Source organism: Loxodonta africana, chromosome 7 (assembly GCF_030014295.1).
Source record: "Loxodonta africana isolate mLoxAfr1 chromosome 7, mLoxAfr1.hap2, whole genome shotgun sequence".
Lineage (NCBI taxonomy): Eukaryota > Metazoa > Chordata > Mammalia > Proboscidea > Elephantidae > Loxodonta > Loxodonta africana.
The window spans coordinates 787,228-814,915 of NC_087348.1; the positions used below are offsets into that span (position 1 = coordinate 787,228).

Genomic DNA, 27,688 nt, shown 5'->3' on the forward strand with positions numbered 1-27,688 from the left:
CCAGCCTGGCCCTGAGCTCAGGCCCTCAGTCCACCAAGGTGACCCTCGTTGGACCCAAGCACCCACTTCCTGTCTGACAGGCTGTCCCAACTCAGCTTGTGGAGACCCCCTCCCCCCCGCCCCCCCGCTGGCAGTCCTGGTCTCCTCTCCCCCTCACACCCACGTCCACTCTATCAATAAATCCAACCACCACTCCCTGCTCTGATGTCACCCTCTGGCCACAGTCGTTGTCTTCTGAGGAGAGCAGGACCCCCACCAGATCTAGCCTCAACCACTGCTCCCACAGTCTGTTCTCAACACAACAGCCAGAGAGCCAATAAAACTTAAGTCCAGCTTGTCCTTCCTCTGCGTGAGCCATCCTGAGCTTTGAGTAAAAGCCCAAGTCCCTTAAGTGGTGGTGGTAGTTGTTAGGTGCCGTCAAGTGATTCTGACTTATATGACCCTATATGACAGACTAGAACTGCCCATAGGTTCTCCCAGGATGTAATCTTTATGGGACCAGATCACTAGGTCTTTCTCCCTTGGAGCTGCTGGTGGGTTTGAACTGTGGACCTTTCGGTTAACAGCCAAGCTCTTAATGATTAGGCCACCTTAAGTCCTTATTGGTGAGGAGGGCTAAATGCTCCCTGGCTGGACCTCAACCTCTGGACATGACGTCTGCTGTCTCAGGGCCTTTGTACCACTGTGTCTTCCTGCAACGCCTTCTTGGCTCTCCCTCCCTCAGGTCATCCAGTCTTGGCACAAACATAGCCTTTTCCCCAGGGCCATGTCCTTCCCTGCTTTGACTTCACTCCCCACTGCCCTCTGCCTTAGTGCTGCTTAGTTCCCTCCCTCCCAGCCACGCCAACCCCACAAGGTGGCCCTGCAGTCCACTCCCTTCCCATGCACCCCCAGATGGCACTGGGAATTAGGGAGCCCTGCATAAGTGCCATCACGCACTCAGAGGTCCTTGTCACGGCCGTCATGGATGGTCCAGGCCAACTCCTAGTGCCTTTCCCCAGGGCTCTGAATCCGTTCATCTACTTCCCTTTCTGCTGCTCTCCCCAGACACCATGCTGTCCACTGGCTCCTTCCCTGGCCCTGGGGACAGCACTCCAGCTGGAACAGGTGTCCCGCCCTTCCAACCTGCTGGGCTGCTTGGATACCTCGGTCCCCTGCAGCTCCACATAAGAGGATCCCGGGGTTGTCTCAGGCACCCACCACCTGGGCCGCAGTGGGTGGGGAGGTTACAAGTACCTGGACCTGGAACGGGGTAGTCCACACACACGGGCTTGAACCAGGACCCACTGAATGGAAGGTTGAAGACGCTGGGCACCCTGTGATCTTAGAGCCCTCACCCCTGCCCCAGTCTCCTCTGCCCAGGCACTGTGGGTCTTCTCTCCTTTTCCTCTCCTCCCCCACTCTCTCCTTCCCGTGACCTGGAGACTGGTTTTGCCTCTGGGGGGCGGGGGCTACATTTCAAAAGCTGTGCTTCCTGCTTACATTAAATACCTATTTGGAAATGCAAGCGTCCCTTCTGGGTTCTAGAGCGTCCTCCATTTCCCAATGCCCTGAGATCATGTGGGGTGCCACCACCCCTGCTCCCAGCCCTCCTGCCAGGGACCCCTGCCCACCAGGCCCAGTAACTCAGACGTTCTTTATAGGGCCTTCAGACCCACAGCAGTGGCTTTCACCAAGTTCATTGTCCTGTGCCTCACAGGGCAGTGTTCGGTAACAACTTTGCCAGTGACTTGGTGATGACTCGGTGTTTAATTTCAATGTCATGTAACCATGATGAGGCTAAAGGAAGGTCTGCATTGGTTGTGTTTTAGGACTGCAGACAGATAAACTCTAAGTTTTTTAATTTTCATGCATTGCAAAGATCAGCAGTGACAGGAACCACTGCCTCGCTTTAGGGAGCTTCACAGTCTCTTTATTCAAGGCAGGAAGAAAAAGAAGCAATTCAGGGTTCCCTGTGAGTTCCCGTGGACCTCAGGTGTGAAGGCCAGTCAGTGGTCACCTCCTCTCTGCCCAGGCCCAGTTGGGCTTTTGGAGGATGCAGCCTCTGGAGGCTCTGGGCAGACTGGAATCTCCTTTCTCCCTGACCCGGCACCTCAGTCACCACATCTGTGAAACAGGCTCCTAAGAGTTTCTGCCCTTTGGGACAGCACCCATGGGTAGGAAACACCTGCCTGTCAGCTCCCCGCACCCCACAATGATCTAAAACGAGCCGAGGAGCCACCCCTTCGCTGGCATTACTGAGGGCACTGGTCGGTGGGAGAGAAGCAGACAAAAAGGGGCCAGTGGAGGTGGAGCACAGCCAGGTGGGGCTCAGTGTGCCTCCCAACAAGCCGATTCCTTCCTCCAGGACTCTTCTTTTGCATTCTGTCCCCGCGGCCATAACATGGGCACAGCACAGGCAAAGGGCAAAAAGGGAAGTACAGGAGCAGCATCACCCTCGGGGCTGTGAGGACGTGCCCGCAGGCCCCTGGCCTGTAGCCCCTCTGCGCACACGTGGTCGCTGCGCGTCCTCTCCTGCCCTAAGGCGAGCTGGGGAACTTTCAGCTCCGGCTCTCTGTGCGCCTTCTACCCTGGGCCTCTTACTCTGAGCCCACGATGGTTGCCCCACCATGTAGCTGTTGTTTCAAGGTTTTTTTGGTTTTTGTTTTTTCTTGGGAGGTAGGTAAAGTGTAGGGAAATCCCAGTGGTGTAGTGGTTAAGAGCTACAGCTGCTAACCAAAAGGCTGGCAGTTTGAATCCACCAGGCGCTCCTTGTAAACCCTATGGGGCAGTTCTATTCTGTCCTATAGGGTCGCTATGAGTTGGAATCAACTCGACGGCAACAGGTTTGGTTAGTTTTTAGATAAAATGTATGGGAAAGCTGGCCAATGAATAAGGAAGACCAAAGAAGTACTGATGCCTTTGAATTATGGTGTTGACGAAGAATACTGAATATACCATGGACTGCCAGAAGAATGAACAAATCTGTCATGGAAGAGTATAACCAGAATGCTTCTTAGAAGCAAGGATGGCAAGGCTATGTCTCACATACTTTGGACGTGTTATCAGGAGGGACCAGTCCCTGGAGGACATCATGCTTGGTAAAGTACAGGGTCAGCCAAAAAGGGCGAAGACCCTCAACGAGATGGATTGACACAGTGACTGTAACAATGGGCTCAAGCATAGCAATTGTGAGGATGGCACAGGACAGGGCGATGTTTCATTCTGTTGTACACCAGCTCACTATGAGTCAGACCAACTTGACAGCACCTAACAGGTAAAATGTACAAATGGTGAAATCCACAGTACTATGAGTTTTGACAAATGTATATGCCCAGTAACCCCTACCTCAATGTCATAGTCATCTAGTGCTGCCATAACAGAAATACTACAAGTGGATGGCTTTAGCAAAGAGAAATTTATTCTCTCACAGTTTAGGAAACTTGAAGTCCAAATTCAGGGTGCCAGCTCCAGGGGAAGGCTTTCACTCTCTGTTGGCTCTGGGGGAAGGTCCTTGTCATCAATCTTCCCCAATATGGGAGCTTCTCAGCACAGAGACCTTGAGTCCAAAGGACACTCTATTCTCTTGGCTCTTCTTTTTGGGTGGTATGAGATCCCCACATCTCTCTGCTCACTTCTGTCTTCTATATCTCACAAGAGATTGACTTAAGGCACAACCGAATCTTATATAGATTGAGTCCTGCCTCATTAACATCATAGACGTAGGATTTACCATACATAGGAAAATCACATCAAATGACAAAATGTTGGACAGTTACACAATCCTGGGAATCGTGGCCTAGCCAAGTTGACACACACTTTTGGGGGACACAATTCAATCCATAACACCCAATAAAGACAGAGCAGTGGTTCTCAGCACACAGTGGAATCACACTGAGGCTTGTCACAGCCCTGCCCCCTCCCCCCGATTTCTAAAATGTCCCCTGGGTTTTCTGATGCTGCTGGTCCAAGGATCACAACCATCAACCTAAAAAGTCCCCATGCCCCTTCCCAGAGCCCCTGCGTCCCCCAGAGGAAGCCACTGTGGTTGTTTGTATCAGCGTGGAGTAACCGCTTAGCCTTGAACTTCATAGAAATGGAAGAGTCTGTCTTCTTTTGCATCTGGCTTTTTTCACTCACCATAATGCTTCTGAGATCCCTCCATGTTGTTGCTTGTGTCAATAGTTCTTTTTTGTTTTTTTATATCTTCTTATTGCTGAGTGGTGTTCCTCGGTACGGATGGACCACCGTTTGCTTATCCAGCCCTGTTGATAGACCTCGGGGTTGTTTCCAGCTGAGGTTTCTCATCAGTGGAGCTGCCGTGAATGTTCAGTGTACATCTTTGTGTGGACGTGCTTTTCTCTGAGGAGTGGGACTGCTGGTAAGTACGTGCTTAACTTGACGAGAAACTGCCAAACCATTTCCAAAGTGGCTCTACCATTTTGCATTCAGTGAGCGTTCCACAGTTGGCACGTGGTTTGTCGGTCTTTTGTTTATTTTTAGCCTTTTGAGGGAGACTAGGGATTTTTTTTTTTTTTTTTAGGGAGATAGCTCTTTATGGTTTTAATTAGCTTTTCTCTGATGAGTAATATATATCTTCTTATGTGAAATGTATGTCCAGTTCAAGTTTTCCCATTTTTGCATTTCAGTGGAGAAAGGAAGGTCTTGTCAACTAAAAGTGCTGGAACAGGTGGCTAACCATGTGGAGAAAAACGACTCTTGACCCCCACCTCATGACAAAGACAAAAATTAATCTGAGATGCATCAAAGACCCTAACATAACAGCTAAAACTAAAACGTTTCCGGAAACCATCGGGAATCTCTTCACCACTTCCGAGTATGCAGAGATTTCTTAGAGAAGATACAAAAGATCACTGGCCATGAAATAAAAACCTGATAAGCTGAACTTCATCAAAAAAAAAAAAATCCTACTCCTTAAAAAGACACTGTTCAGGAAATGCACACCTGACAAAAAACTTGTTTCCAGAATATATAAAGAACTCCTACAAATCAACAATAAAAAGATGACCCCATAAAACCAGCTGTGATATTTTCTATGACTGGCTCTGTACATAATGCCCTCTGAGCTTAGGGCTCCGTATTTGGGAAAGATGCCCAGAAGCCAGTTCCCAGAATCAAAGGCAAGGAAGGGACTGGCCACATCCTTATGGGTCCGGATCTGTGAGGAGAGAATGAGACCACAGACCCTGATCTCCAGCCAGGCAAGGGTAGGGGGCAGGCAGTGCACTGCTGTGCCCTCACTTCACCTCTACCCAGCCTCTCAGCCTCAGCGACTCCTTCCCCAGCACCAGGCAAGTTTGAGCCCATCATGGGCCTAGAGGGTACAGGCAGGGCTGAGGGGAAGGGTTTGCCTGATGAGGGCTGGGGGGCAGCACACCACCCACCCGCCCTATGCTCTGCCAAGGCCAGCAGGCATCTGAGCAGACAAAGGCACATTTCATCAGTGGCTGGGGCAGTTGGTGGCTGGCAGCTTTGTTGGGCAGCGCTGACAGTGCAGAATTTTACCTGAGCCCTGTGATCCTGGAAAGCAGCAAAGGTTAAGAAACTCCCACCATTTGTGTTCTGGGAAATGACTTACTGCAAAGAACCAAGACACATATGACCCAGATAAGGCTCATGGACGCCCCCCTGACTACCCATGACAAGGCCAGACCAAGACCCTCCAAGTCCTCATTTCTGGCCTCGTAAATGATCCAGCTCAACTGCTTATCCCACTGATAACTGGAACACGATGATTGCTAACCAAGTTTGGGGGAAGCTTCTCTCCTTCAGCCATGGCCCTGAACTGTGGCCCAGCCACAACCTTGAGTCAGCAGACAGCCCCTCCTTTAGGGCCTTTCCGGGAAAATAGACTGATCTCAGGATAAGACATTCTCTGATCTACTATCTTGTCATGCCCGCCCCCTTTCATCCCACTTCCCCACACACACAGCTCTTTCTAGCTCTGTTTGCTTCTCTCTACAAAAGAAAAACCCTTTCACCTAACCCTTGAGAGTCACGCAGTGGTGGCTAGCTGGTAGGTCCTGCCCTCCAAGCAGGAGACCCTGCTTCAAGGATTCCTGGCCAACGCACCTCATGCAAGGCCACCACCCGTCTGTGTTTGGAGGCTCCCCTGATGCTGTGGGGCTGAACAGGTTTCAGCGGAGCTTCCAGACTAAGACGGACTAGGAAGAAAAGCGTGGAGACGGACTTCTGAAAATCAGCCAGTGAAAACCCACGGATCACACTGGTCTGATTCCCAAGTGGTCATGGGGTGACACAGGGTGGGGCAGTGTTTTGATCATCTCCCAGTTGCAATGGTCTTTACGTTAGTAATTGCAATAAGCCCTTTGAATAAAGTCTCTGATTACTGAGTCGAGATCTCCCTAGGCTGGAGGTTTTAGGCTGGCTTTGCTGGGTCTGCCGGGTTTACCGTCTCACAGGCGTTAACTCAGGTAGACCCCACTGCCACCCCGTCTGCATTTTACACAGGAGGAAAGTGAAGGATGCAGAGTGCCCCGGCGACCCGACCCCAACCAACCAGCCGCACGTCCCTCCGCATCGAGGCTGTGTGTGGGCTGCAGCCAGGGCGCCGGGGTGTCGGGGCTCGAACCTGCACCGCCGCCCCGTCGGGCTTCGAGGCCAGGGCGGGGCTGAGCGCCGGGGCGGGGCTGAGCACGGGGGCGGGGCTTCCCCTAGATGGCGGCTGGACCTGCGGCCCCGCCTCTCCGCGCCGCTCTCCGATTGGCCGGCGCCGGAGCGGCGGTCGCGCGGGGCATTGTGGGGCCGGCCCGCCCCCGCCGCTCCCGCCGCTGCCTGGCCTCGCCATGTCGGCCTCCCCGGTCAAACGCCAGAGGATGGAGTCCGTGCTGGACCAGCTCAAGCAGTTCACCACCGTGGTGGCCGACACGGGCGACTTCAACGGTGAGGCGGGGGCCGGGGCCGGGGGTCGGCGGGGGTCAGGGGTCGGGGGTCGGCGGGGGTCAGGGGTCGGCGGGGGTCAGGGGTCGGGGGTCGGCGGGGGTCAGGGGTCGGGGGTCGGCGGAGGTCGGGGGTCGGCCGGGGAGCGTGGGGCGGGGGGCGAAGGGCGGCGTCCGGGAGGAGGTTACTCCAGCCGGTCTCCCTCCGGGCGGGTGCGGAGCCGGGGCCGAAGGGCGGCGGGCGTGGCCCGGGGGGGGGACGGGGCCCGCGGGGTGGGACGGGGCCCGCGGGGTGGGACGGGGCCCGGGGGGTCGGACGGGGCCCGCGGGGTGGGACGGGGCCCGCGGGGTCGGACGGGGCCCGCGGGGTCGGACGGGGTCCGGGGGGTCGGGGGCCGGAGCCCCCACTGGCCCCGAGCAGCTCGGCCACCCCCGGAGGCCCCTGTCAGCGAGCTGATGGGTCGGGGGAGGCTTCTCCGAGGGTTGAGTTCGGCGAAGGATTCGTGGTCTAACCGAGGTGACCTGCCCGTTACCGGTTTGTGGTTACACAGATGAGTTTTACCCGGTTAACTTTTTTTTTTACATATTTTAATTGGGGTGAATACATAGGTGACCTTTGCCGTGTCTGCAGTCGGGGCACGTACAGTTCAGTGAGGTCGGCTAAGCTCCTCGTGTTGTTCACCGTCACCTCTAACAGCTCAGTGGCTCTCGTCCAGCTAGTTTTGACTACAGGGTAGGAAAGGTGGGTTACATCTGGACCTGAAACTAGGCATGACAGCGCCTGCTTTTGAAACCTGTTACACACGCTTCCCCTTGCCCAGTGGGACGGCTGGTGGCCGTTGGTGACAGAGTCCAAAGTGGGTAAAAAGAAATATAAAATCCAGTGCACTGGGGAAAGCAGAGGGTTGTTAACGTCTCGTGTGCCCTGGATTTGATTCCTGTTCTCTGTGGAGAACTTGGAGAATACAGAAAACAATAAACCTTGATTTTCGTCCTGTCGCCCTCAGCTGTCCTGACCTCTGCAGGCATGAGGGGACGTGAGTACAGGAGCCTGGTTTGTGGATTCTGCTGTGAACAGATGAGATTTTCAGGGCAACCACGCAATGCCCAGTGGACACGAATGCCTCCAGGCAAAAAAACAACACGGAAAGGTGCCTGAGAGGCCGTCTTGGGTGCTGCCTGTAGCTTCCTCTCTTTTCTGCTTTCTCATGGTGACTTAAGAAACGGCTGTAGTTCCTCTTTGGTAAACCAGTAAGAAGGTTGTTTATCTAGCCTAGGGGAGTGAATAAGCGTATTTGGCTGCTTAAATATAATAGGTGGAGACAGAGATCAGCTTGGATTCCAAACTGCTAGGCTTGCTACCAAAAAAATACCAAACCAAACCCATTGCCGTAGAGTCCATTCTGACTCATAGCAACCCTCTAGGACGGAGTGGAGCTGCCCCTTAGGGTTTCCATAGGCGGCTGGTGGATTTGAAGTGCCGACCTTTTGTTAGCAGCTGAGCTCCTAACCAGTGTGCCACTAGAGCCCCAGACTTGCTACAGTGGGCCCTAAATCCATTAGACAAAAGCTGCCGCACCTTGCTCTGGGGAGTGAGGATGGCAAGCCCGCCGCCGGTAAGACAAATGCTGTGGGTGGTGATGTTACCGTGGTAGAGAATGTAGGGAAGTCGGCACACGTTTCCTGCTCCGGTTTTTCTGTTGGTGACAGAGCCTTGTCTGTGTTGTCCCCTGTGGGCCCAGCAGGTGCTCAGTAGGGGTCAGCTGAACCTTCCAGTTTATTCCCATCTGGCAGTGAAGGGACAGGAGCTGTGTTCCTTGGACTGTGCCAGCAGGGCAGCTAGGGAGTGCTCTTGTCCTTTTTAGAAGCCTCCAGACCCAAGTGCTACCTTTTTCGTTTTTGATGAATATTAACAACTTTATAAAAAGCCTGTATATTCATGGGTCACATATATTTATAAATTTTACGTAACTATAAATATTTTTCCACTATGTTCTTGAATAATCTTTTTGAGTTCTTCAACAGTTTTATCAATGTGTTCCTTGGCTTTTTCTGCATTTATCCTAATTTCATTTGTGATATCTTTAAGCATTCTGTAAATTAGTTTTTTATATTCTGTATCTGATAATTCCAGGATTGTATCTTCATTTGGGAAAGATTTTGATTCTTTTGTTTGGGGGGTTGGAGAAGCTGTCATGGTCTGTTTCTTTATGTGGTTTGATATGGACTGCTGTCTCCGAGCCATCACTGGGAAACTAGTTTATCCAAGTAGTCGGCTGGTACGCTGGCTCCTGGTTCTGAAAACGGTCGCTGTCTGCCCGTATTTGTTCGTTTTCCGTCTCTAAGTCTGGGCTTGTTGTTCAGAGTTCGTAGATTGTTATGTATGTGATCGATTCCCTTGTTTTTCCGAGTCTTTGTTGCACGAGGGATCCGCGGTAGCGTCCACCTAGTCCGCCATCTTGGCCCCACGTAACTATAAATAACGCATTCAGCTTTGTGGTCTGCATTTTGTGAAGTGAAGGCTCTTAACTCTGTGCGCTCACAGGCCTCTTTGAAAATACAATAAAAGCTTTGGCACCTCTTCCCAGAGCAGTGTCGTAGACAGGCGTTGTCCGGCCCTCCGCCACCCTCACAGAACAGTACCCTCCCCCAGCTCTGTGTTCAGCTGAAGGGTCTAGACCCTGAAGCCTGTCAGTTGACCCCAGGCGCAAACCATAGTTGTAGTTTAATCATGGTAAAACCACGGTTTTTAGACAGTCAACTTTATTTGGGTGTAAATTTGTACAATAAAATGAACCCACTTGAAGTAGGTGGATGAGTGGGTTTTGACAGGTGAATACATCTGTGTCAACACCGCCAAAGCCTACTTTTTTACCTTGTCATTTTGCAGTAATCACAGACTCACAGGAAGTTGCAAGGTTAGTCTACAGAGCCCTGGGCACCTTTCACCCAGCTCCTCCAGTGGTGAAATCAAGTGTGGCCGTGGCACAGTGTCAGAACCAGGAAATTGGCATGGGCACCGTGCTGGGGGCAGCCTCCAGACCTACCTGAGTTTTCACGTCTTTAACCTGCCTTCGTGTGCACGCGTGTTCTGTGCAGGTTTATAAGGTGTGTTCTCGTAACCACCACACAGTTGAGACAGAACTGTTCAGTCATCACAAAGCTCCCCACGCGATGCCTAGAGTGGCACCCCACCCTGCCTCCTGCCAACCACTAATCTGTTTTCTGACTGTAGTTTTGTCATCAAAGCACATTTCGATAATAGTAATTTCCCGGATGAACTTACTGAACCAGCTGATCTCCCCGAGTGATCTGACGTTCAATGTGTGTTACATTGTTGGCAGTTTGTGGAGATAAATTGTTGTTTATTGGCTCCTGGCCCCATACACCAGTTAAAAGCCTGGCTGGCGGGACCCCAGGTGAAGCCCTGGTGTGTCTTTAAATTCATGGGTAGGCTACCAAAGAAAGAACTAATGTGTTAATTACGAGAGAATAATTAAATGCTCATCTGAGATGTCCATGTCATGCCCCACCCTCCCTGACTGGACCAGAAAGCATGTTCTGTTCGTGGCAACATTCTCCCCCAGCCCGTGTCCACGTTCCTCAGTTGTGAACACTCACACGCGAGCTGTCCTCGTTTAGTCTTGGTCATGTTGTATCATTGTGCAACCTCTGCTTCTCTGCCAGACTTGGGTAGTGGGAAAGAAAGCATGTATCCGATGCCTGGAGTCCTGATTTGGGAAGTGAGTTCTTGACTCTGGTTAAGTGCGTCTTTGGAGCTGTCATGGACTCTGGATGGAACCAGGCTGCTCCACTCACTTCTTGTTGATATTAGCTGCACTCGAGTTGGCCCTGACGTATGGCGACTCCATGCACAATGATGGAGACACGGCCTGCTCCTGCATCAGCCCAAGGATTGGTTGTGGATAGGACCGTGTGGTCCACAAGGTTTTCATTTATTTTTGGAAGTAGATCACCAGGCCCTTCTTCCTAGTCTGTGTACGAGGTGCAGTGATCGGGAATCAGGCTCAGGTCTCTTGCATAGCAGGCCAGAATTCTACCACAAGACCACCACTGTCCCCCACTAAGTGGCCTTCAAATTTACTCCCCCAGCCATCGACGAGTACAAGCCCCAGGATGCTACCACAAACCCCTCCCTGATCCTGGCCGCCGCTCAGATGCCTGCCTACCAGGACCTGGTGGAGGAGGCCATGGCCTACGGGAAGAAGCTGGGCGGGTGAGTGGCCAAGGGCCTCGGGCAGCGCCACCTGAAGGGCCACTGGTCTGGTCCAGGTGGCCTGGCGTCCCTGCCCTAACTGAATTTTGCTTCTCGAGGAAAGATAACTGTAATTTTTTTATGTTTATATATTTATGGAAGCACTCTGGTGGCGCAGGAAAACCCTGGTAGTGCAGTGGCTAAGAGCTACGACTGCTAACCAAAAGGTCGGCCGACCAAATCTACCAGGCACTCCTTAGAAACCCTGTGGGGCAGCTCCACTCTGTCCTTTAGAGTTGCAACTGACTCTGCGGCAGTGGGTTTGGTTTTTATTTACGTGTGGTAAACTGCACCCTCTGCTCTGTGAAGTCCAGGCTGTGGCGGTCCCTTCCCCGGACGTGTGGCCTGGATCTGGGGTCTCGTTGAGCCCTCCTCTCCTTCTGCAGCCCGACCATGGCCAGCTGCCCCTCCTTCCCCCATGTTCCGAATTGGGAGATGTGGCGGGGTCACCAGTCACCCCACAGTTGCCGCCCTCACTCCAGGGGGCTCCACGTTCTGAACAGGACCCATGGACTGAGGGGGACCTGCCAGCAGCAGCTCCTTGTGGAGCAGTGCCGTCACCTGCTGTTGGCCACGGGCAACATCAGAGAGGCTGAAAAGACGGTTTTGCAGGTCCTGAAGGGTGGAGGGAAGAAGTGTGGGAAAGCCATAAGGAGTTTGTTTTGTAGAACTCTTTGCCTAAAATAAATCCTGCCAAACTTTTAACCTAGGTTTTTTTTTCTCCCCTTGAATTTCAGGTCACAAGAGGAACAAATTAAAAATGCTATTGACAAACTTTTTGTGTTGTTTGGAGCAGAAATACTAAAGAAAATCCCTGGCCGCGTGTCAACAGAAGTCGACGCAAGGTACAGGGGCTTCTCGCCCGGCTGGGCTGGCGGGAGGGTCCACGCAGACCCTGAGGCCCTGCTCAGCCCACAGGCGTAGTCGCGGGGCCTCCTCCCTGGCCCCTGCAGTTGGTGCCCATGGCCTGGGCACAGCTCATGTGGGCTGAGCTCCTGTCTATCTTCTACATAAAGCATCGCAGCCTCTGACCTCCCCCCGGCAGTGAGTTCGAGAGTTGCCTTTAGGCTGCCCCGGGTGATCCTGGGAGCGTAGACCCGTGGCGTGCAGAAGCTTCGGCTCTGCGGTGGGAGTCCCGTGCCAGCCCCTCCTCCCAGGGGTTCCCACGTGGATTCCTGCGGGGTGTCCTGAAGCACCCTTCTCTCCCAGGCTCTCCTTTGACAAGGATGCGATGGTGGCCCGAGCCCGGCGCCTCATCGAGCTCTATAAAGAAGCTGGCATCAGCAAGGACCGGATCCTTATAAAGCTGTCGTCAACGTGGGAAGGAATTCAGGCTGGAAAGTATGTGTCCCCTACGGACAGGGGCTTTTATAGGTTCTGCCCGTGTGGAGTCTGGGGCTGTAGGGCTGTAGGCAAGTTTGATCCTGTCAGCCCTGCCTGCAGAGGCCAGAGAGGGGAGGTGTGTGCCCACACCTCAGACAGGGCCAGTGGGTGCATGGTAGTGGGGAGCATGTGTCCAGATTTCAGACCCAGCTACTGGGCACAGGGTTGGGGGAGCTGTGCTAATGTTTGAGATAATGGGGTACAGGCCGGGGGAAGCTGTGCTCGTGGCTGGGACGGGGTGCAGGCCGGGAGGAGCTGTGCTCATGGCTGGGACGGGGTGCAGGCTGCGGGGAGCTGTGCTCATGGCTGAGACGGGGTGCAGGCCGGGGGAAGCTGTGCTCATGGCTGAGACGGGGTGCAGGCCGGGGGAAGCTGTGCTCATGGCTGAGACAGGGTGCAGGCCGGGGGGGAGCTGTGCTCGTGGCTGAGACGGGGTGCAGGCCGGGGGGAGCTGTGCTCGTGGCTGGGACGGGGTGCAGGCCGGGGGGAGCTGTGCTCGTGGCTGGGACGGGGTGCAGGCCGCGGGGAGCTGTGCTCGTGGCTGGGACGGGGTGCAGGCCGGGGGAAGCTGTGCTCGTGGCTGGGACGGGGTGCAGGCCGGGGGGAGCTGTGCTCGTGGCTGGGACGGGGTGCAGGCCGGGGGAAGCTGTGCTCGTGGCTGGGACGGGGTACAGGCCGGGAGGAGCTGTGCTCGTGGCTGGGACGGGGTGCAGGCCGGGGGGAGCTGTGCTCGTGGCTGGGACGGGGTGCAGGCCGGGGGGAGCTGTGCTCGTGGCTGAGACGGGGTGCAGGCCGGGGGGGAGCTGTGCTCGTGGCTGGGACGGGGTGCAGGCCGGGGGGAGCTGTGCTCGTGGCTGAGACGGGGTGCAGGCCGGGAGGAGCTGTGCTCGTGGCTGGGACGGGGTGCAGGCCGGGGGGAGCTGTGCTCGTGGCTGAGACGGGGTGCAGGCCGGGGGAAGCTGTGCTCGTGGCTGAGACGGGGTGCAGGCCGGGGGGAGCTGTGCTCGTGGCTGAGACGGGGTGCAGGCCGGGGGGAGCTGTGCTCGTGGCTGGGACGGGGTGCAGGCCGGGGGGAGCTGTGCTCGTGGCTGGGACGGGGTGCAGGCCGGGGGGAGCTGTGCTCGTGGCTGGGACGGGGTGCAGGCCGGGGGGAGCTGTGCTCGTGGCTGGGACGGGGTGCAGGCCGGGGGGAGCTGTGCTCGTGGCTGAGACGGGGTGCAGGCCGGGAGGAGCTGTGCTCGTGGCTGGGACGGGGTGCAGGCCGGGGGGAGCTGTGCTCGTGGCTGAGACGGGGTGCAGGCCGGGGGGAGCTGTGCTCGTGGCTGGGACGGGGTGCAGGCCGGGGGGAGCTGTGCTCGTGGCTGGGACGGGGTGCAGGGCAGAGCCAGCATCGAGCCAGGTCTGCCCTCTGGGCCAGGGCAGACCCCTCACTTGCTGCTGTTAAGAAACACTTTCCTAGAAAGTGGCATTTTTCTCCTTCAGAAGAAAAGCGGGGCCTCAAGACACCAGCAGGTATCACCCCGATAGCTTTCCATCTCCCCGTCCTTGTCCGTGCATTCTTAAAATTTTGGGTACATTTATTTTATACAAAATACATGCTCAGAAAGGTCCCTGGGTAGCGCCAACGGTTTGCACTCTGCTGGTAACCCAAAGGCTGGCGGTGTGAACCTACGTGGCGCTCTGCCTCTGTAAAGATTACAGCCAAGGAAGTCCTGGGGAGCGGTTCCCTGTATCACATGGGGTCTCTCCTTAATCACAAACCAACAACAAAAGCAAAATACACGCTCGGTTTGGAAAAGATAGAAAAATGTGAGAAACCAAGTAGGGCTCACCTGTGGGGTTCCCACCGCAAGTAGCCGGTGTTATGTCGGTGAGCGGGCACTGTGTGTGCGTGCGTGCGTGTGTGCGTGTGTGCACGCACACGCCCCCTGCCCCACCCCCCACCAGTCTGCTTTCTATTCCTGTGGATTTGTCTGTTCTGGACATTTCCTGTGAGTGGAATCAGACACGATTTGTCAGCACTCAGTACAGTGTTTTCAAGGCTTATCTGCTGTAGCGTGTATCAGGACTTTGTTCTTATGCATGACTCACACTCCATGTGCAGTGTGAACCAGCTCTGGACACTGGTATGCAGGCTTTGAGTGGATGTGGGTTTTCAGTGGGCTTTCAGGGAAGACTTTCTGGCTGGTGGGGCCTAAGCAGAAGCTTGGAAATCACTGACCAGTTCTCATCTCAGCCCCGGCCACGTCAGAGATACGGCCTTGCCCTTAACTCAGGGATCCATCCGCCTCAGGACACGCGAGGTGCACGGTACAGGGTTTCAATGGAAGAGGGCAGGATGGGGCCCAATGGGGCCTCAGGGTTCCTGCCTTCACCCAGGGGCAGAGCAGGAGAAGGGGCACAGGCAGGGAGGGAGGCCAGGAAGTGGGGTGCAGACAGGACAGAAGGCAGGGAGCAGGAGGGGGGACAGGCAGAGGAGGTGGAGGGCACACGGCTCCAAGTGCCTGTGCAGGCACCTGACCGGGAGACATGAAGAAAAGCCGGGTCACCGCAGCCCACTACCCAGCGGTCACCTGGTTGAGCGTTTCCAGATTTCTTCCTCACAACATGGGGCAGCTCTGCTCCTGCCACTTTGGTTAAACCGTGATGGCCTGTTCCTGTCGCTGACACCGCCCCGTCCCCGCAGGGAGCTGGAGGAGCAGTACGGTATCCACTGCAACATGACCCTGCTCTTCTCCTTCGCTCAGGCTGTGGCCTGTGCCGAGGCGGGCGTGACGCTCATCTCCCCCTTCGTTGGCCGCATCTTGGACTGGCACGTGGCAAACACGGACAAGAAGTCCTATGAGCCCCTGGAAGACCCTGGTGCGTCTGTCCTTCCAGGAGGGGGCCCCATACCAGGGGGAGGCTGGGGTTGTGGCGTCCACCTTCGCTTCCTGGCTGACAGCTGTCGTATCCTGCAGGGGTGAAGAGCGTCACCAAAATTTATAACTACTACAAGAAGTTCGGCTACAAAACCATTGTGATGGGCGCCTCCTTCCGCAACACAGGCGAGGTCAAGGCGCTGGCCGGCTGCGACTTCCTCACCATCTCGCCCAAGCTGCTTGGGGAGCTGCTCAAGGACACCAGCAAGCTGGTGCCCACACTCTCAGCCAAAGCAGGTAAGGGCCGCTTCCCCACCACGCTTGAGAATTCCAGGAGGGGAGGCCTGAGGGCCTGTGCTGCCCTGCCCCTCTGTGGGCTCCTCCTACAGTGGCCCAAGTGTGCAGGGGACAGTGACGGATGAGAGCGTCAACACACCTGCCCAGTGGGGGTTCCTGGCCACAGGGTCCAGAGGGAGCCAGGCAGGGAAGGTGAGGCCCTGTGTGTCCCCCAGCCCAGGCCAGCGACCTAGAAAAGGTGCACCTGGATGAGAAGGCCTTCCACTGGCTGCACAACGAAGACCAGATGGCCGTGGAGAAACTCTCAGATGGGATCCGCAGGTTTGCCGCGGACGCCGTGAAGCTGGAGCGGGTGCTCACAGTGAGTGCATGTGTGTTCGTCCTTGGCGTCTAGGCTTTCTTGGCTCCTCCCCAGCAGCCTGAGCCTAGTGGACACTCCGTAAGGTTGCCTGGGGGCCCCCCTCCTCCTACGGGCCACCGCCTACTCCCCCTTCGGGCAGAACCGGGGTACCTGCTCCCTGGCCTCATGCTGTGCTTTCTTCCAGGAACGCATGTCCAGTGCAGAGAATGGGAAGTAGAGCCAGCACAGGGCCGGACCACAGACCTATGGGCCTGAGTGCTCATGCCTTGCGATGAGTCTTGCGTTTTTTACCAGTTGAAGCAGGGGTGGATCATAGATTTGATTTTTATGTAAAATTTTACCTGAGGCATTAAAGCTGCCATTTTCCTGTGCTGTGTTTAGATTCTGCCCCATGTGGTGCCCCCACCCCAGTGGGTGACCCAAAAGAGCCTCGCTGGGTGGGGACGTGCTCTGATGCATCCTTTATGCCAGGTTTCCCAGGCCTGTAGGATCTGCTGGCAGACCGCTGGGGGTGGCCTTTGACACCAGGGTGTCCTACCCAGTGTGGGTCATCTTCTGAGTCAAGGAGTTGCCCAGGGCAAGCAACAGAGGGCCTTCAGTTCTGGATCCCCAGACCCCAGACTCTCTCTCATTCCTGAGGGGCAGGTCAATCCAAAACTGCCAGGCAGGTGGGGCAGAGGGGCAGCTGTGGCCCTGGGCAGCAGGCACAAAGCCTCTCACAAACACCACCCTGAGGTCCATTTCTGAGCTGCAGGCAGAGACCAGTGGGTGGGCAGAGGCTCCACCTCAGGGCCACAAAACTTGGACTTAGGTGCCAGTGTGGAAATCGTGAGTCCCTGATGCCCCTCAGAGTGCCAAAGAGCCTTGTGAATGAGCGACAGCTGCACCACATTGCCTGTGGTATGCTGGGCTGAGCGCTGGTGGGGACATAACGGCTACAGGCCCTGCATCTACCTGGCCTCCCGGGGTGGACAGGACTGTGGCCAGCCCTCCAGGTCATCCGCCTATACCAGTAGGACTTTCTCCCTCCCTCCCCAGCCCCCCAGCCCTCTGCAGGTGGGATACCAGGCACTGCCCACCACAGGGATGGGTATCTGGGCTCCAAGGGGGCACGAGAGGCACAGGCTGGGAGTTGCATCTGCAGCACCCTCCTGCCACCCCAAGGTTGGGGGCAGTGCAGGGCTCAGGAGGCTCCACTCCTCTGTAGACCAGTGTCCACCGCCCCGTCCCTGCATCCTCAGGAACGCAATATGCCAGAGGGGCCTCTTTGAAGCAGTGGCTAGGGGAGATGGTGGCACCTGAGAGGATCAAGGGCTGGGGAAGTGGCCACACCCTGGTCTGGAGTGTGTGGGGCATGGCCTCGAGCCCACACCAGACCCACCAGTGGTGCTGCCTGCCTGTGACCACCCTGTCTGGCTCTAACCACTGGACAGCAGCCTCTGGCCTCTCCCCTGTAGCCCAGCAATGGGGTAGGGCGAGGCTTTGAGCAGCTGACCAGGAGGTAGGTGGTCAAGCACCCTGGCACAGCCTTGCTGGCTTCCAGCCCTGGGGAGTTCTGGGTCAAGCAATAAAACAATGGCTGGGTCTCAGGCGGGCTCCTGACTCAGCAATGGGTGGGTGGCAGTGTCATGAGAAGCCAGCATGGAGCACAAGGCTTGGGGGCTTCTGTGTGCTGAAGATGGCAGACCCCACAAGCTGTGCATTACCTGTGTCCCACACCCAAGGCTTTGTTGTATGTACGCACAGATAGGTCGTACACGTCATCACTTACAAACCAGCAGGTTCACCCACCTTGAGAGCTGGAGTCTGACTCGGGCACCTGCACAGCCTCACTGGAACGTTCCCTCCCCCCAGAGAGAGACCTCAGGCCCATCTGCCACGTTCCCAGCCCCATACGATCCCAGTTTCCTGCCCAGGTACCATTCATGTCTCACACATGGAGTCACACGACACACGGAGTTCTGCATCTGGCCTCCCACTCGGCGTGATGGTTCCAAGGTTCGCCTGCGCTGTACGGCGCCTGAATCAGCCTCACGACTGATACTGCGTGGTGTGGGTGGACCACATTCATCAGCTGCCTGACACTCAAGTGGTTTCAGCTTTAGGGCCGCTGTGAGCAGTGCTACTGTGAACATTCAGTCTTGCGTAGATGTTTTTCTCTTCAATAGGTACAGGGGCCTGATTTGAACCCACCCTGGAGGACCTCTGCCCCACAATGGCCCACCCTCTCCCAACCACAGGCTCCCTTGGCCCCCGTCTTTCCCAGCCTGGTGGGCTTCCCCTCCACTCTCCCCAGCACAGGGCCCCGCCTACCCTGCAGAGCCCTGGGGCTCCCTGGCAGCTGTAGAAGAGACTGTGGGTAACCCTTCAGCAGGGCTGTGGGGCCCAGGTCCCCCAAACCTGCACCATCCCCACCTCGACCTTCCGGACCAGTGCTCAGGAAGCATGATTAGCCCTTTGCGGCAACTCCCTGAAGGCACAGCCTTAAATTTAAAAAGTTTTTGTACAGACACCTGCCACCACACAGGGTGACCTCAGACACGGGACTGACCAGCACCCACAGGAGAGGGACAGGTCCGTAGAGGTGAGAGCCCACCTGGTGCCCAGCTATGGCAGAGGTAGGAGGCACAAAGAAGCAGGGAGGGGAAGGGCCAAGTACACAGCACAAACAGGGCTGGGGCCACACTGTCCCCAAGAGAGAACCACCTGCTGGCCTGTGTCCTCCATTAAGGCCAGTCCTGGGCGTAAGAGGACAGGATGGCCCAGCACAGGGGGCCCTGACCTGCAGGTGGCACCTCTAGTAACACTTCCTGCCAGATAGCAGAGGTCTGCGGGCAGTTGACCGTCCCACAGTGGGTTTCTCCACCAACGCAGGATGTGGTGACCCCCACCGTGCCCATCTGAGGGGCTTCCAACACCACCTGTGCTGAGGTGGGGTCTGTGTTACATTGAGACCACGCTCTGAGCTAGAAGCAAAACATTTGTTCGGCAAGCAGTTTCCGTCGACACGGTATCTCGGCAGGCGGTTTGGGGCTGGGGTTTGGTGCCCAGAAAACTGCTGTGTCAGCATCAGCCAGCTGCCCCCACCTTGCCCCTCCCCTCAGAAAGACAAGTCCTCGCGTCCCCATCCCACTGCCCAATGGTCCAGTCATCCGCCTCTCAGGACGGCCAAGGCCTAACCTCAAGAGGCCCGCACGGTGCTGCCCCAATGTGGGTGCGGACAGGCAGAGGAGAGTCACACGATGCCAGTACCAGCCTCCCCACCCCAAGAGACCAGAGCAGGGCAAGCCCCCACTAGCACTCTGCCTACTCCCCCATCCACGCTGACCACACTCGATTCAGAATTCTGCAGAACCTATCGCCAGCGGCCCCCAGAGTCCTGGTCTCGCCTCCCTGCTGAGGAGAACGTCGGGGGCGAGGCCTCAGTCTCAGGCCCAAGGGGTCCTGGCCAGGGCAGGTGTCTGAGTCTGCTCGGGTGTCGTCAGAGGCCCCGGCTGCTCTCAGCTCTGAGGTGGGGTCTTAGGAGGCCAAGGAGAAGACGATGAAGCAGGCCCACTTCCTCTGTGGACATCTGGGCCAACAGCGCTGGCTGCTTGGTGCAGTCCACCTCATTTCCTGTGGGACAAACACTCAGTCACGGATGGGGCCCCAGCACCCAGGCCCCACTGGTCTAGAGCCACGAGCCCACTACTGACCCGCCAGGCCTCACCGGCTGCCACAGAGGAAAAGCAGGTTTTGCACAGCTGGCACAGTGGAGCTGGTGTTCTGGCCGGTGACAAGGTGGCGGTCCAGCACCACGTGCACTGCGTCTGGCTCGCTGGCTGTGGGGCCACAGCAAAGGCTCAGGCAGGGCCACATCACAGACCTGCCCAGCTGCTGCCCCCTCCTGTCCACTCCCGGGGCCAACAGGGCAGTTGGCATGCCTGCATCCAAGCCTGCTAGGCGCCCGGCATGGGGCTGCTGACCACCAGGTCAACTGGGCCTGGCTTGGGGGGCCAGTACCGTCCCTGGTGCCCCAACCCATATGGCCATAAGCACGAGGCCCACTCAGGCTCACCGCTGAAGCTGGCACCCGCATCCTTGACAAAGTCCTCCACAATTAGGGGCAGGTGGGCGAAGCCAGGTGCCCGGACCAGCTCGTAAACAGAGGGCTGCAGGGGGGAGGGGCACTGCTGAGACTGCAGGGTCCCTGCTCACGTAGCCTGATCCCACCCTGGGTTAGGCCAATCACATTTAAGTACAAGTCATGACAATCTCCACGGGTGAGTGTTCCCTGGCCTGGCCTGCAAGGGCTACTGAGGCAGGGGCACTAACTGCCAGGGGGGCTGGGGGACGGGCAGTCCTCCCTGCGGGGAGTCCCCAGGGTGGGTGGAGGGCCCAGTGGCCGGCCCCCAGCAGCAGGACACATGGGTGACATCCCAGAGGCAGGCAGTGCCATTACCAGGCTACAGCTGGGGGAGCACAGCCCGACTGGCACTGGGAGAGGCAGTGGCTGCACAGACCGGAAAGCTCTGACCGCTGGCCCGCACCTGCCCCAGGCCTCCCCGCTCGTCCTTGTCCTTCCCGCAGCCTGGTCCTCTCCTGACCCTCCCCACCCCCAGCCGCCTGGAGGGTACAGACCAAACCCTAGAGCCACCCTGCTCCTCCCCCAGGCCCAGGACGGTCGCTAGGGGTCCTCCTGCCCCCAGAGACCCCACCCACTGTCCCTGGATGCATTCACTTCAAGCATCCCATGCCCCCACAGCCACTGGCACAGCATGGCTGACTGGGCCCACCCAGGGCCACGGGGGGTCACACCGTGTAAGGGTTGTGACTCTTGGCCACATCCTGGGACGTGCTGGGAGGGCCATCACAGGCTGTGGCCAGGACAGACAGCGAGGGCGGCACAGGCAACCACCCACACTGGAGTTGGACCCTCCGGAACCGTCACCCACTGCCCAAGGCGGCTGGGGCACCCTGTGCTCTCACACACACGGCTGAGACCCACTTGTCCACGTCAGTCGCCACCTCGCGCCATGGGACATAGATCAGCGTTCAGGGAGCAGGGACCCCGTCCACAAGGGCGCCCCCTACCCCCACGCCGTTGGACATAGATCAGCGTTCAGTGAGCAGTGACCCCGTCCACAAGGGCACCCCCCACCCCCACGCTGTGGGACACAGATCAGTGTTCAGGGAGCAGTGACCCCGTCCATGAGGGCACCGCCCCACCTCCACACCACAGGGCACAGGTCAGCATTCACGGAGCAGTGACCCCGTCCGTGAAAGCACCTCCCACCTCCACGCTACGGGACACAGGTCAGCGTTCAGCGAGCAGTGACCCTGTCCACGAGCACACCACCCCACTGCACCTCAGTATACAAGTCAGCGTTCAGGGAGCAGTGACCCCATCCCCGAGGGCATCCCCACCCCCACGTGCAGCACTCACCCCCGTCACGCTGTAGCCCTGGAACTCCCAGGAGCCATCCTCGCTCGTGGCGCAGCACAGGGCGGCGACACCATGGCCCACAGCGCAGATGGGCTCTGAAAGCGTGATCACAGCAAGACTGAGGGCTGACCCCACGGGCTGCCCAGACACCCCACATGCTGACCCTCAGCCCCCTTGCACGGGCCACCGGAACCTCCACCACCACACCCTCCCCACAAAGGCCTACTGCCTCCTAGGCAAGACCAGCCCTAAGGTCCCACCCTCCAGTCCCACAGACCCTCCCCACCCTGTGCTCCTGCTCAGCCTGCCAGGCTACACAAAGTGCTGGGAAATGTCCCTTCTGTAAAACCAAGCTCTGGCTCAGATCTCAAGTCTTCTTGTGTGTTGATGACCAAAAAGAAATACAAGAGGAGACACAAGAATCTTAGTTACCAACCCCAGGAACACTAAAGAATCTATTGGTCTTTCATGGAGTCAAACCCAGTCCCACCACCCATAGCATCACGTCCCGAGAGCCATGGGCTATCACTGCACAGACCCCATCATGGAGGCAGGCGTGAGGCACACCAGCCATGCCCCTCCTCGGGCCTCCTGGGAGCACCCAACCCAGAGCCACCAACAAGGCCCCCAAGACACTGCCCGGTTGCACTGGGGTCACCTGGCCTTCAGGCTTCTTCCCAGGGCACCGCCTACCAAGAGCCATTCCCACAGCTGAGGCCAGGAACAATGGCAGCCTGTCCTGCTGTGTGGGGACAGGAGGCCCCATTCCTGGGACAGAAATTCCCATATGAACACACGACTCTGCACAAGCGCCGGGCCAGGCCAGTGGACATGCTGTCACAGCCAAGTCCCTGCAGAGCGGCCCTTCTCCAGCCCCTCTGGCCCTGGACCCCACCTGAACCATGGGCTGCACTTTCCCGCAGTGACCAGAGATGGCCGACCGCAGGAAGCACAGCCCAGGCCGCAGGGACCAGGCTGGGCGTAATCAAAGCTACACAGTGCCGGGGACAATCACACGCTCACTTAAGGCTGACAGACTCATCCACTCCCCACGCGGATGCAGGCCTACCCTCGCGAAATGACTCAGCACTTCCTGTTCCCAAACCCAGGCCCCACACCCCGGGACGACCACCCTGACCCTGGGGTGCCCTGATTCTCATGCCACCTCCCAGTCCCAGGAGTCACTTACTGCTCTCGGAGTGGAAGTGCTGCAGGATGCGAGCCAAGGACCCGCTGCTGGCCAGGTCAGCCAGTGCCCCGGGGCAGCTGGGGATGAGGAGAGCATGGTACCGGGCCCCTGAAGAGAGAGCATAGCACGGGGCCAGCACTGTCTGTCAGGGCCACTGCGGACCACCTGCCCCCGCCCCGCTGCTGCTGCTGCTGATACAGAGAGGCCTCAGGCCCACCACCCCTCCAGCAGGCTACCGTGATGTTCTGGGGCCTCATGTGCTCCCACCCAATCCCTCCCCCAAATAGAAACTCAGGAACATTGGGGTCACCAGGTGCGGGGCCGTGGAGTGAAAGGTTGGAAGCTAGCCTGGGCACCAGCGCTTGGAGCAGGGCCGAGGCAATGCTGTGGGGCCCCCAGCCCACCTGGACCCCGCCCAGCCAGCAGGGGCCTCACCGTCGATGGACTCAAGCTTGGCAGGGCTGGCGTAGGACCTGAGGCGGAAATCCTGGACCCAGCGGGCATTGCTTTCGTCCACGTCCACAAAGTCCATGGCCTTCCCCTGCGGGCAGAGTACAGGCAGGGGTGGGCACAGGATGCATGGGGATGCCGCGAGGAACCCCTCAAAGCACCGAGAACCGCTACTCTTACAGGTCTTCCCAGGTAGGCCCCCGTCCCTGGGGTCAGCACACATGAGGAGCCACATAAGCAGGTGCTGACAGAAGCCAAAGGTCACATCCCCACAGATAGCGTCAGAGCCCAGCACACGGGGACCACAGACCCACGTGGAGTTCCAGGCCCAGTGATGGCAAGGCCTGCAGGTAAGGATACCTGAACTTACCCCTGGGGTGGCCACCTGCAGGTTGAAGGCGGCACTGGCCAGCGTGAAGCAGTGCAGGAAGGATGGGGCGGACACACCTGTGGATAAGGGCAGCCATGGGCGCTAGGCTTACCGCTCGCCCCCGCACCCTCCACCCACAGAGGCCTCGGGTCCTGGGACCCCTGCGAAGCAGCCCCACCCTGGCCCACCGTGCCCAGTCCTGTGCTGCCCTCGAAGCGGCCGTGGGGGGAGTGGTCGGTCAGCAGAAAGAAGCTGAGGTTTGGAGGGCAGGGCAGTCACAGTGCAGGCCCGGCCTGAGGCGCAAAGGAACCTGAAGGCCAAGCAGTAGCCCTGCAGCCCCCGCGAGCTCTCTCCCCAACACCCCCCCATCATGCCGCCGGAGGCCTTTCTGGTTCCAGCCCATCCTTTACCTCCCTGTCCCTTAACTCCCAGTGCTGCCTGCTCCCTCCAGGCCCAGCAACTCCGCCCCCGCCCTAAGGGAGGTGACCTGAGCTAAGCATGTGGGGAGGGGGGGGACAAGTTGTCAGCAGCGGGCGAGGGTGTTTCCTGGCCCGGCACTTAAAGCTCCCTTTCCTCAAACAGAGGCTCCCTGATTCTGCGCCCCCAGCCCTCACCTCCCCATCACTCAAAGCACCCCCGTGAGAGGTTCCTGTCCTTCGTCTGGAGAACCAGAATGCACCTCCACCTCTGAACCCCACGATCCTCAGTCAGTCCTAACCCCAGAAACCCCCCACCCCTCTTCACCTCTGCTCTTTACTATACATTAACTGACACCCCAGAACCCCACCCTAACCCTCTTCACTGTTGCAGAAACCCCCACACCCAGGAGCACAAACCCCCTCCGAAGCCACCCCAGGCTGACCACCCTGCCACCTGGGCTCCTCGCACCCTCACCCCTCAGGATCCTTAAAGCACTCTTGAGGCCGAGGTCCCTCTTGTGGGGAGGACAGCGCCCTGCCCACTGAGCCTGATGCTTACCTCACACCTGTGCCCCCAGGTCCCCAGCCCTCAGCACAACCAACCAGCGCTCTTGGCCCCTGTGCACCCCCACTCACTCCCTACATGGCTCCCACACCTCTGGGAAGGACCCTAACTGCAAGGCTCCTTGCAGCCTCACTCCCCAGGCCGCTGTCGGGGACAAAGCCAGCTCCCCTCTCCATCCTGGAGCTGTGACCCCCTACCCCTCTCCCCCTGGCCTATACCTGAGCAGCCAGAGTGTGACAGCGAAGAATGTGCAGTGAGCCAGACCCTGGCCCAATCCTGGCCCCCCAACTCCTTGCTACGACTCGGCCTCCCTGTCTAAGACCCAGGAAAGCAGGCCCCTCCTGGGGGCTATGAGCCTGGGGTCAGGAGCCGAAGCCAGGCCAGGCACCCTCCTCACCAAGCACTGCATGGCTCAACCAGACAGAATGGGGACCAGCAGTGGCAGACCCTGGTGACCACTCTGCAGCCAAGGTGACCTCGGAATCTGCCCCTGGCTTCTCTTGTCCCACGTGACAGCCCCTCCTCCAACCCCTCACCCCTGGGATGTATGTTAACCTGGGTGTGCCTGTGGGGCTGGCCCTGCCGTCCAGCACCCCCACAGCCTGACCAGAACGGGGTGCTCAGCAAAGGGGCAGGGCAAATGGGCACAGGACTTCGGCTAGGAGCACAGGTTCTCCGCTCATCCCTCCAGGCCTGAGGCCCAGCTCCACACACAACCCCAAAACCCACTCCCCAAGGCTGCCTTGCCAACTTCTTCCCGCTCCACAAGGCCTGGCCCCAGGACACTGAGGCCTCTGCCGCTTGTGGCCCCAGCACCGCCTGGACCAGGACCAGGACTAGCACTCAGCCAAGAAAGAGCTGCCCCCAAGCTCTGGGCTCTGAGCTCACAGCCCTGCCCCCAGGCGCCCTGCCCACAGGTGCCCCACCCCTCCTCGGAGCACCCTACCCTCTGCCCCTTACCACACTGGCAAGTGGGGCAGGGGTAGGACCAGGCCTGGGGTACCGGGCGCCTACCACAGAGGTGGACACTCCGCAGCTCTGGCTCTTAGTGGCCACCGTCCCAGAACTCTTATTTCTCCCGACAGAAATGACAACCCCTGCAGCAGGCTGTGCCCCAGAAACACAAAACTCAAGGCGTGGTCTGAGGAACTCTGGGGGTTCCCAAGCAGCCCACCAAAACAGCACAGGAGCCAGATTCTGCAGGACCTCGCGCCTGGGTGCCGCTGGCCATCCTCAGCCCGCTGCCCCAGGGCCTTTGCACCTGCTCCTCCGAAGTCCAGGGCTCGGCCCCCGACCCTGACCCGGCCCCCTGACCCAGCCCCCTGACCCGGCCCTGACCCGGCCCCCTTCCCCGACCCTGACCCGGCCCCCTGACCCGACCCTGACCCAGCCCCCTGACCCGACCCTGACCCGCATCCTCTGCCCCAAAGCCCTGCGCCCGCGGCGGCCCCGGGACCTGTGGGCCCATCGATGCCTGCGGCGACGGCACTGCCAGGCGGCACCCAGCATGGCGGCTCCAGGGCCTCTCGGGGCCGCGCGGCGACGACCCGGGTACCGCCGGGGCGCCCGGCCCAGGGACCCTGCCTGCGAGGACGCCCCGCCGGGGTCGGGTCGGGGGTCGGGGCCTGGGGGCGCGTCCACCGAGCCTGAGCCCCCGCCCCGGCCCCCGAGTCCCCGCGGCCCCCACGCCACGGAGCCCGGGCCGCACCTTCGGCCGCACCGCTGGCCACGAGGAGACACGCGGGCCGGCTGGGGAGCCGCTCCGACGCCATGGCTCGGGGCGCGGCGCGTGCACGTGCGGGGCGTGCTCGTGTGCGGCGGGGCGTGCGCGTGCTCGTGCGGGGCGAGGGGCGTGCACGTGGGAGCGGGCTCGTGCGGGGCGAGGCGTGCACGTGCGGAGCGAGGCGTGCGCGCGACCGGGAGGACGCAGGTCACGTGGCGCGGCGGCCTGGGAGACAGGCTGGAGCGGCGCGGTGCGCGTGCGCATTTCCTCTTTCGGCAGCACGGGGGGCAGCGCCCGGTTCTCCGCTACCGGCGCCGCTCAGGGTCTGATTCCCGGTCGGACTCCGTCCGCTCCGCGGAGTCCCCGGTCCCCGCCCTCGACACCAGGAGCCCCGTGGCCCCGGAGAACCTGCAGACGGGTCCGAGTTTGGGCGGAGGGCCGCCATGCGGGAGCATGAGGGGTCTCCCCGGATGGATGTCCTGGCCCTGCTCCGAGGTCCAGCCAGGAATCCAGTTTCGTCCCCTTCCCTGGGCCCTCGACCCGAGCAATAAGCACTTCCAGCCAGCTCCGGCCCAGGCAGAGGGTGCGTCCCCGTGGACAAGGGTCCCTCCCCGTGGACATGGGTCTCTCCCCGTGGACATGGGTCTCTCCCCGTGGACATGGGTCCCTCCCCGTGGACAAGGGTCCCTCCCCGTGGACATGGGTCCCTCCCCGTGGACATGGGTCTCTCCCCATGGACAAGGGTCCCTCCCCGTGGACATGGGTCTCTCCCCGTGCACATGGGTCTCCCCGTGGACGAGGGTCCCTCCCCGTGGGCAAGGGTCCCTCCCCGTGGACATGGGTCTCTCCCCGTGGACATGGGTCCCTCCCCGTGGACATGGGTCTCTCCCCGTGGACAAGGGTCCCTCCCCGTGCACATGGGTCTCTCCCCGTGCACATGGGTCTCCCCGTGGACAAGGGTCCCTCCCCGTGGACATGGGTCTCTCCCCGTGGACATGGGTCTCTCCCCTTGGACAAGGGTCCCTCCCCGTGGACATGGGTCTCTCCCCGTGGACAAGGGTCCCTCCCCGTGGACATGGGTCTCTCCCCGTGGACAAGGGTCCCTCCCCGTGGACATGGGTCTCTCCCCGTGAAAATGGGTCTCTCCCCATGGACAAGGGTCCCTCCCTGTGGATGAAGGCCCCTCCCGTGGATTTGGGCCCTGAACAATAGATCACTGCAGGCCTCCCTGCGCCCCCGCCCCACTGGGCACTGGAGGACACACAGAGAACTCCAGGGGCAAACTCTGTCCAGTGGGCCTTATGTCCTGGGGAGGGAGCTGGACAATGGACTTTGTAAAAAGGTAAAGCACAGTTTGTTAAAAGGTGGCCTGTGCGTGGGGTAAGGGAAAGCAGGGCAACGGACCGGAGGGGGCGAGGTCTGGTGACAGCTGAAACTTAAGTGGGAGATAAGGGTGGGCTGCACTTGAAA

The 27,688-nt window shown here is 58.8% G+C and overlaps 2 protein-coding genes across 10 annotated transcripts; one reads left to right on the plus strand and one right to left on the minus strand.

Moving 5' to 3' along the window:
* Positions 1-6,767: 6,767 nt before the first annotated feature.
* TALDO1 (transaldolase 1) lies at positions 6,768-16,447 on the plus strand. 3 transcript variants are annotated; one of them, XM_064287519.1, is made up of 9 exons: positions 6,772-6,903; positions 7,907-8,050; positions 11,013-11,136; positions 11,913-12,020; positions 12,385-12,516; positions 15,245-15,420; positions 15,519-15,716; positions 15,932-16,077; positions 16,262-16,447. In XM_064287519.1, the coding sequence occupies exons 1-9, from the start codon at positions 6,807-6,809 to the stop codon at positions 16,292-16,294; spliced, it is 1,158 nt and encodes a 385-aa protein (XP_064143589.1). In that variant the 5' UTR covers positions 6,772-6,806; the 3' UTR covers positions 16,295-16,447. The 3 variants fall into 3 exon arrangements, with proteins under 3 accessions (XP_064143590.1, XP_064143589.1, XP_023398112.2); XM_064287520.1 differs by lacking the exon at positions 7,907-8,050 and having other exon boundaries at positions 6,768-6,903; XM_023542344.2 differs by lacking the exons at positions 6,772-6,903; positions 7,907-8,050 and adding an exon at positions 8,174-8,515.
* A 2,592-nt stretch (positions 16,448-19,039) lies between these two features.
* On the minus strand, positions 19,040-26,291 carry GATD1 (glutamine amidotransferase class 1 domain containing 1). 7 transcript variants are annotated; one of them, XM_064287525.1, is made up of 8 exons: positions 26,204-26,291; positions 23,512-23,588; positions 23,127-23,232; positions 22,692-22,799; positions 21,503-21,597; positions 20,135-20,228; positions 19,787-19,898; positions 19,580-19,692 (listed from the first exon to the last, which is right to left on the minus strand). In XM_064287525.1, the coding sequence occupies exons 1-8, from the start codon at positions 26,265-26,267 to the stop codon at positions 19,686-19,688; spliced, it is 663 nt and encodes a 220-aa protein (XP_064143595.1). In that variant the 5' UTR covers positions 26,268-26,291; the 3' UTR covers positions 19,580-19,685. The 7 variants fall into 7 exon arrangements, with proteins under 7 accessions (XP_064143591.1, XP_064143594.1, XP_064143593.1 ...); XM_064287526.1 differs by having other exon boundaries at positions 19,773-19,898; XM_064287521.1 differs by lacking the exon at positions 20,135-20,228 and having other exon boundaries at positions 19,040-19,692.
* Between the last annotated feature and the right edge of the window lie 1,397 nt (positions 26,292-27,688).

Coding starts and splice junctions, on each gene's coding strand:
- TALDO1 (XM_064287519.1), top strand. CDS start 6,807: ATGTCGGCCTCCCCGGTCAAACGCCAGAGGATGGAGTCCGTGCTGGAC. Junction 12,021..12,384: donor TCAACAGAAGTCGACGCAAG/GTACAGGGGCTT, acceptor CTTCTCTCCCAG/GCTCTCCTTTGACAAGGATG. Junction 12,517..15,244: donor GAAGGAATTCAGGCTGGAAA/GTATGTGTCCCC, acceptor CCGTCCCCGCAG/GGAGCTGGAGGAGCAGTACG.
- GATD1 (XM_064287521.1), bottom strand. CDS start 26,267: ATGGCGTCGGAGCGGCTCCCCAGCCGGCCCGCGTGTCTCCTCGTGGCC. Junction 21,598..22,691: donor GCACTTCCACTCCGAGAGCA/GTAAGTGACTCC, acceptor TCACGCTTTCAG/AGCCCATCTGCGCTGTGGGC. Junction 19,693..19,786: donor CTTTTCCTCTGTGGCAGCCG/GTGAGGCCTGGC, acceptor TTTGTCCCACAG/GAAATGAGGTGGACTGCACC.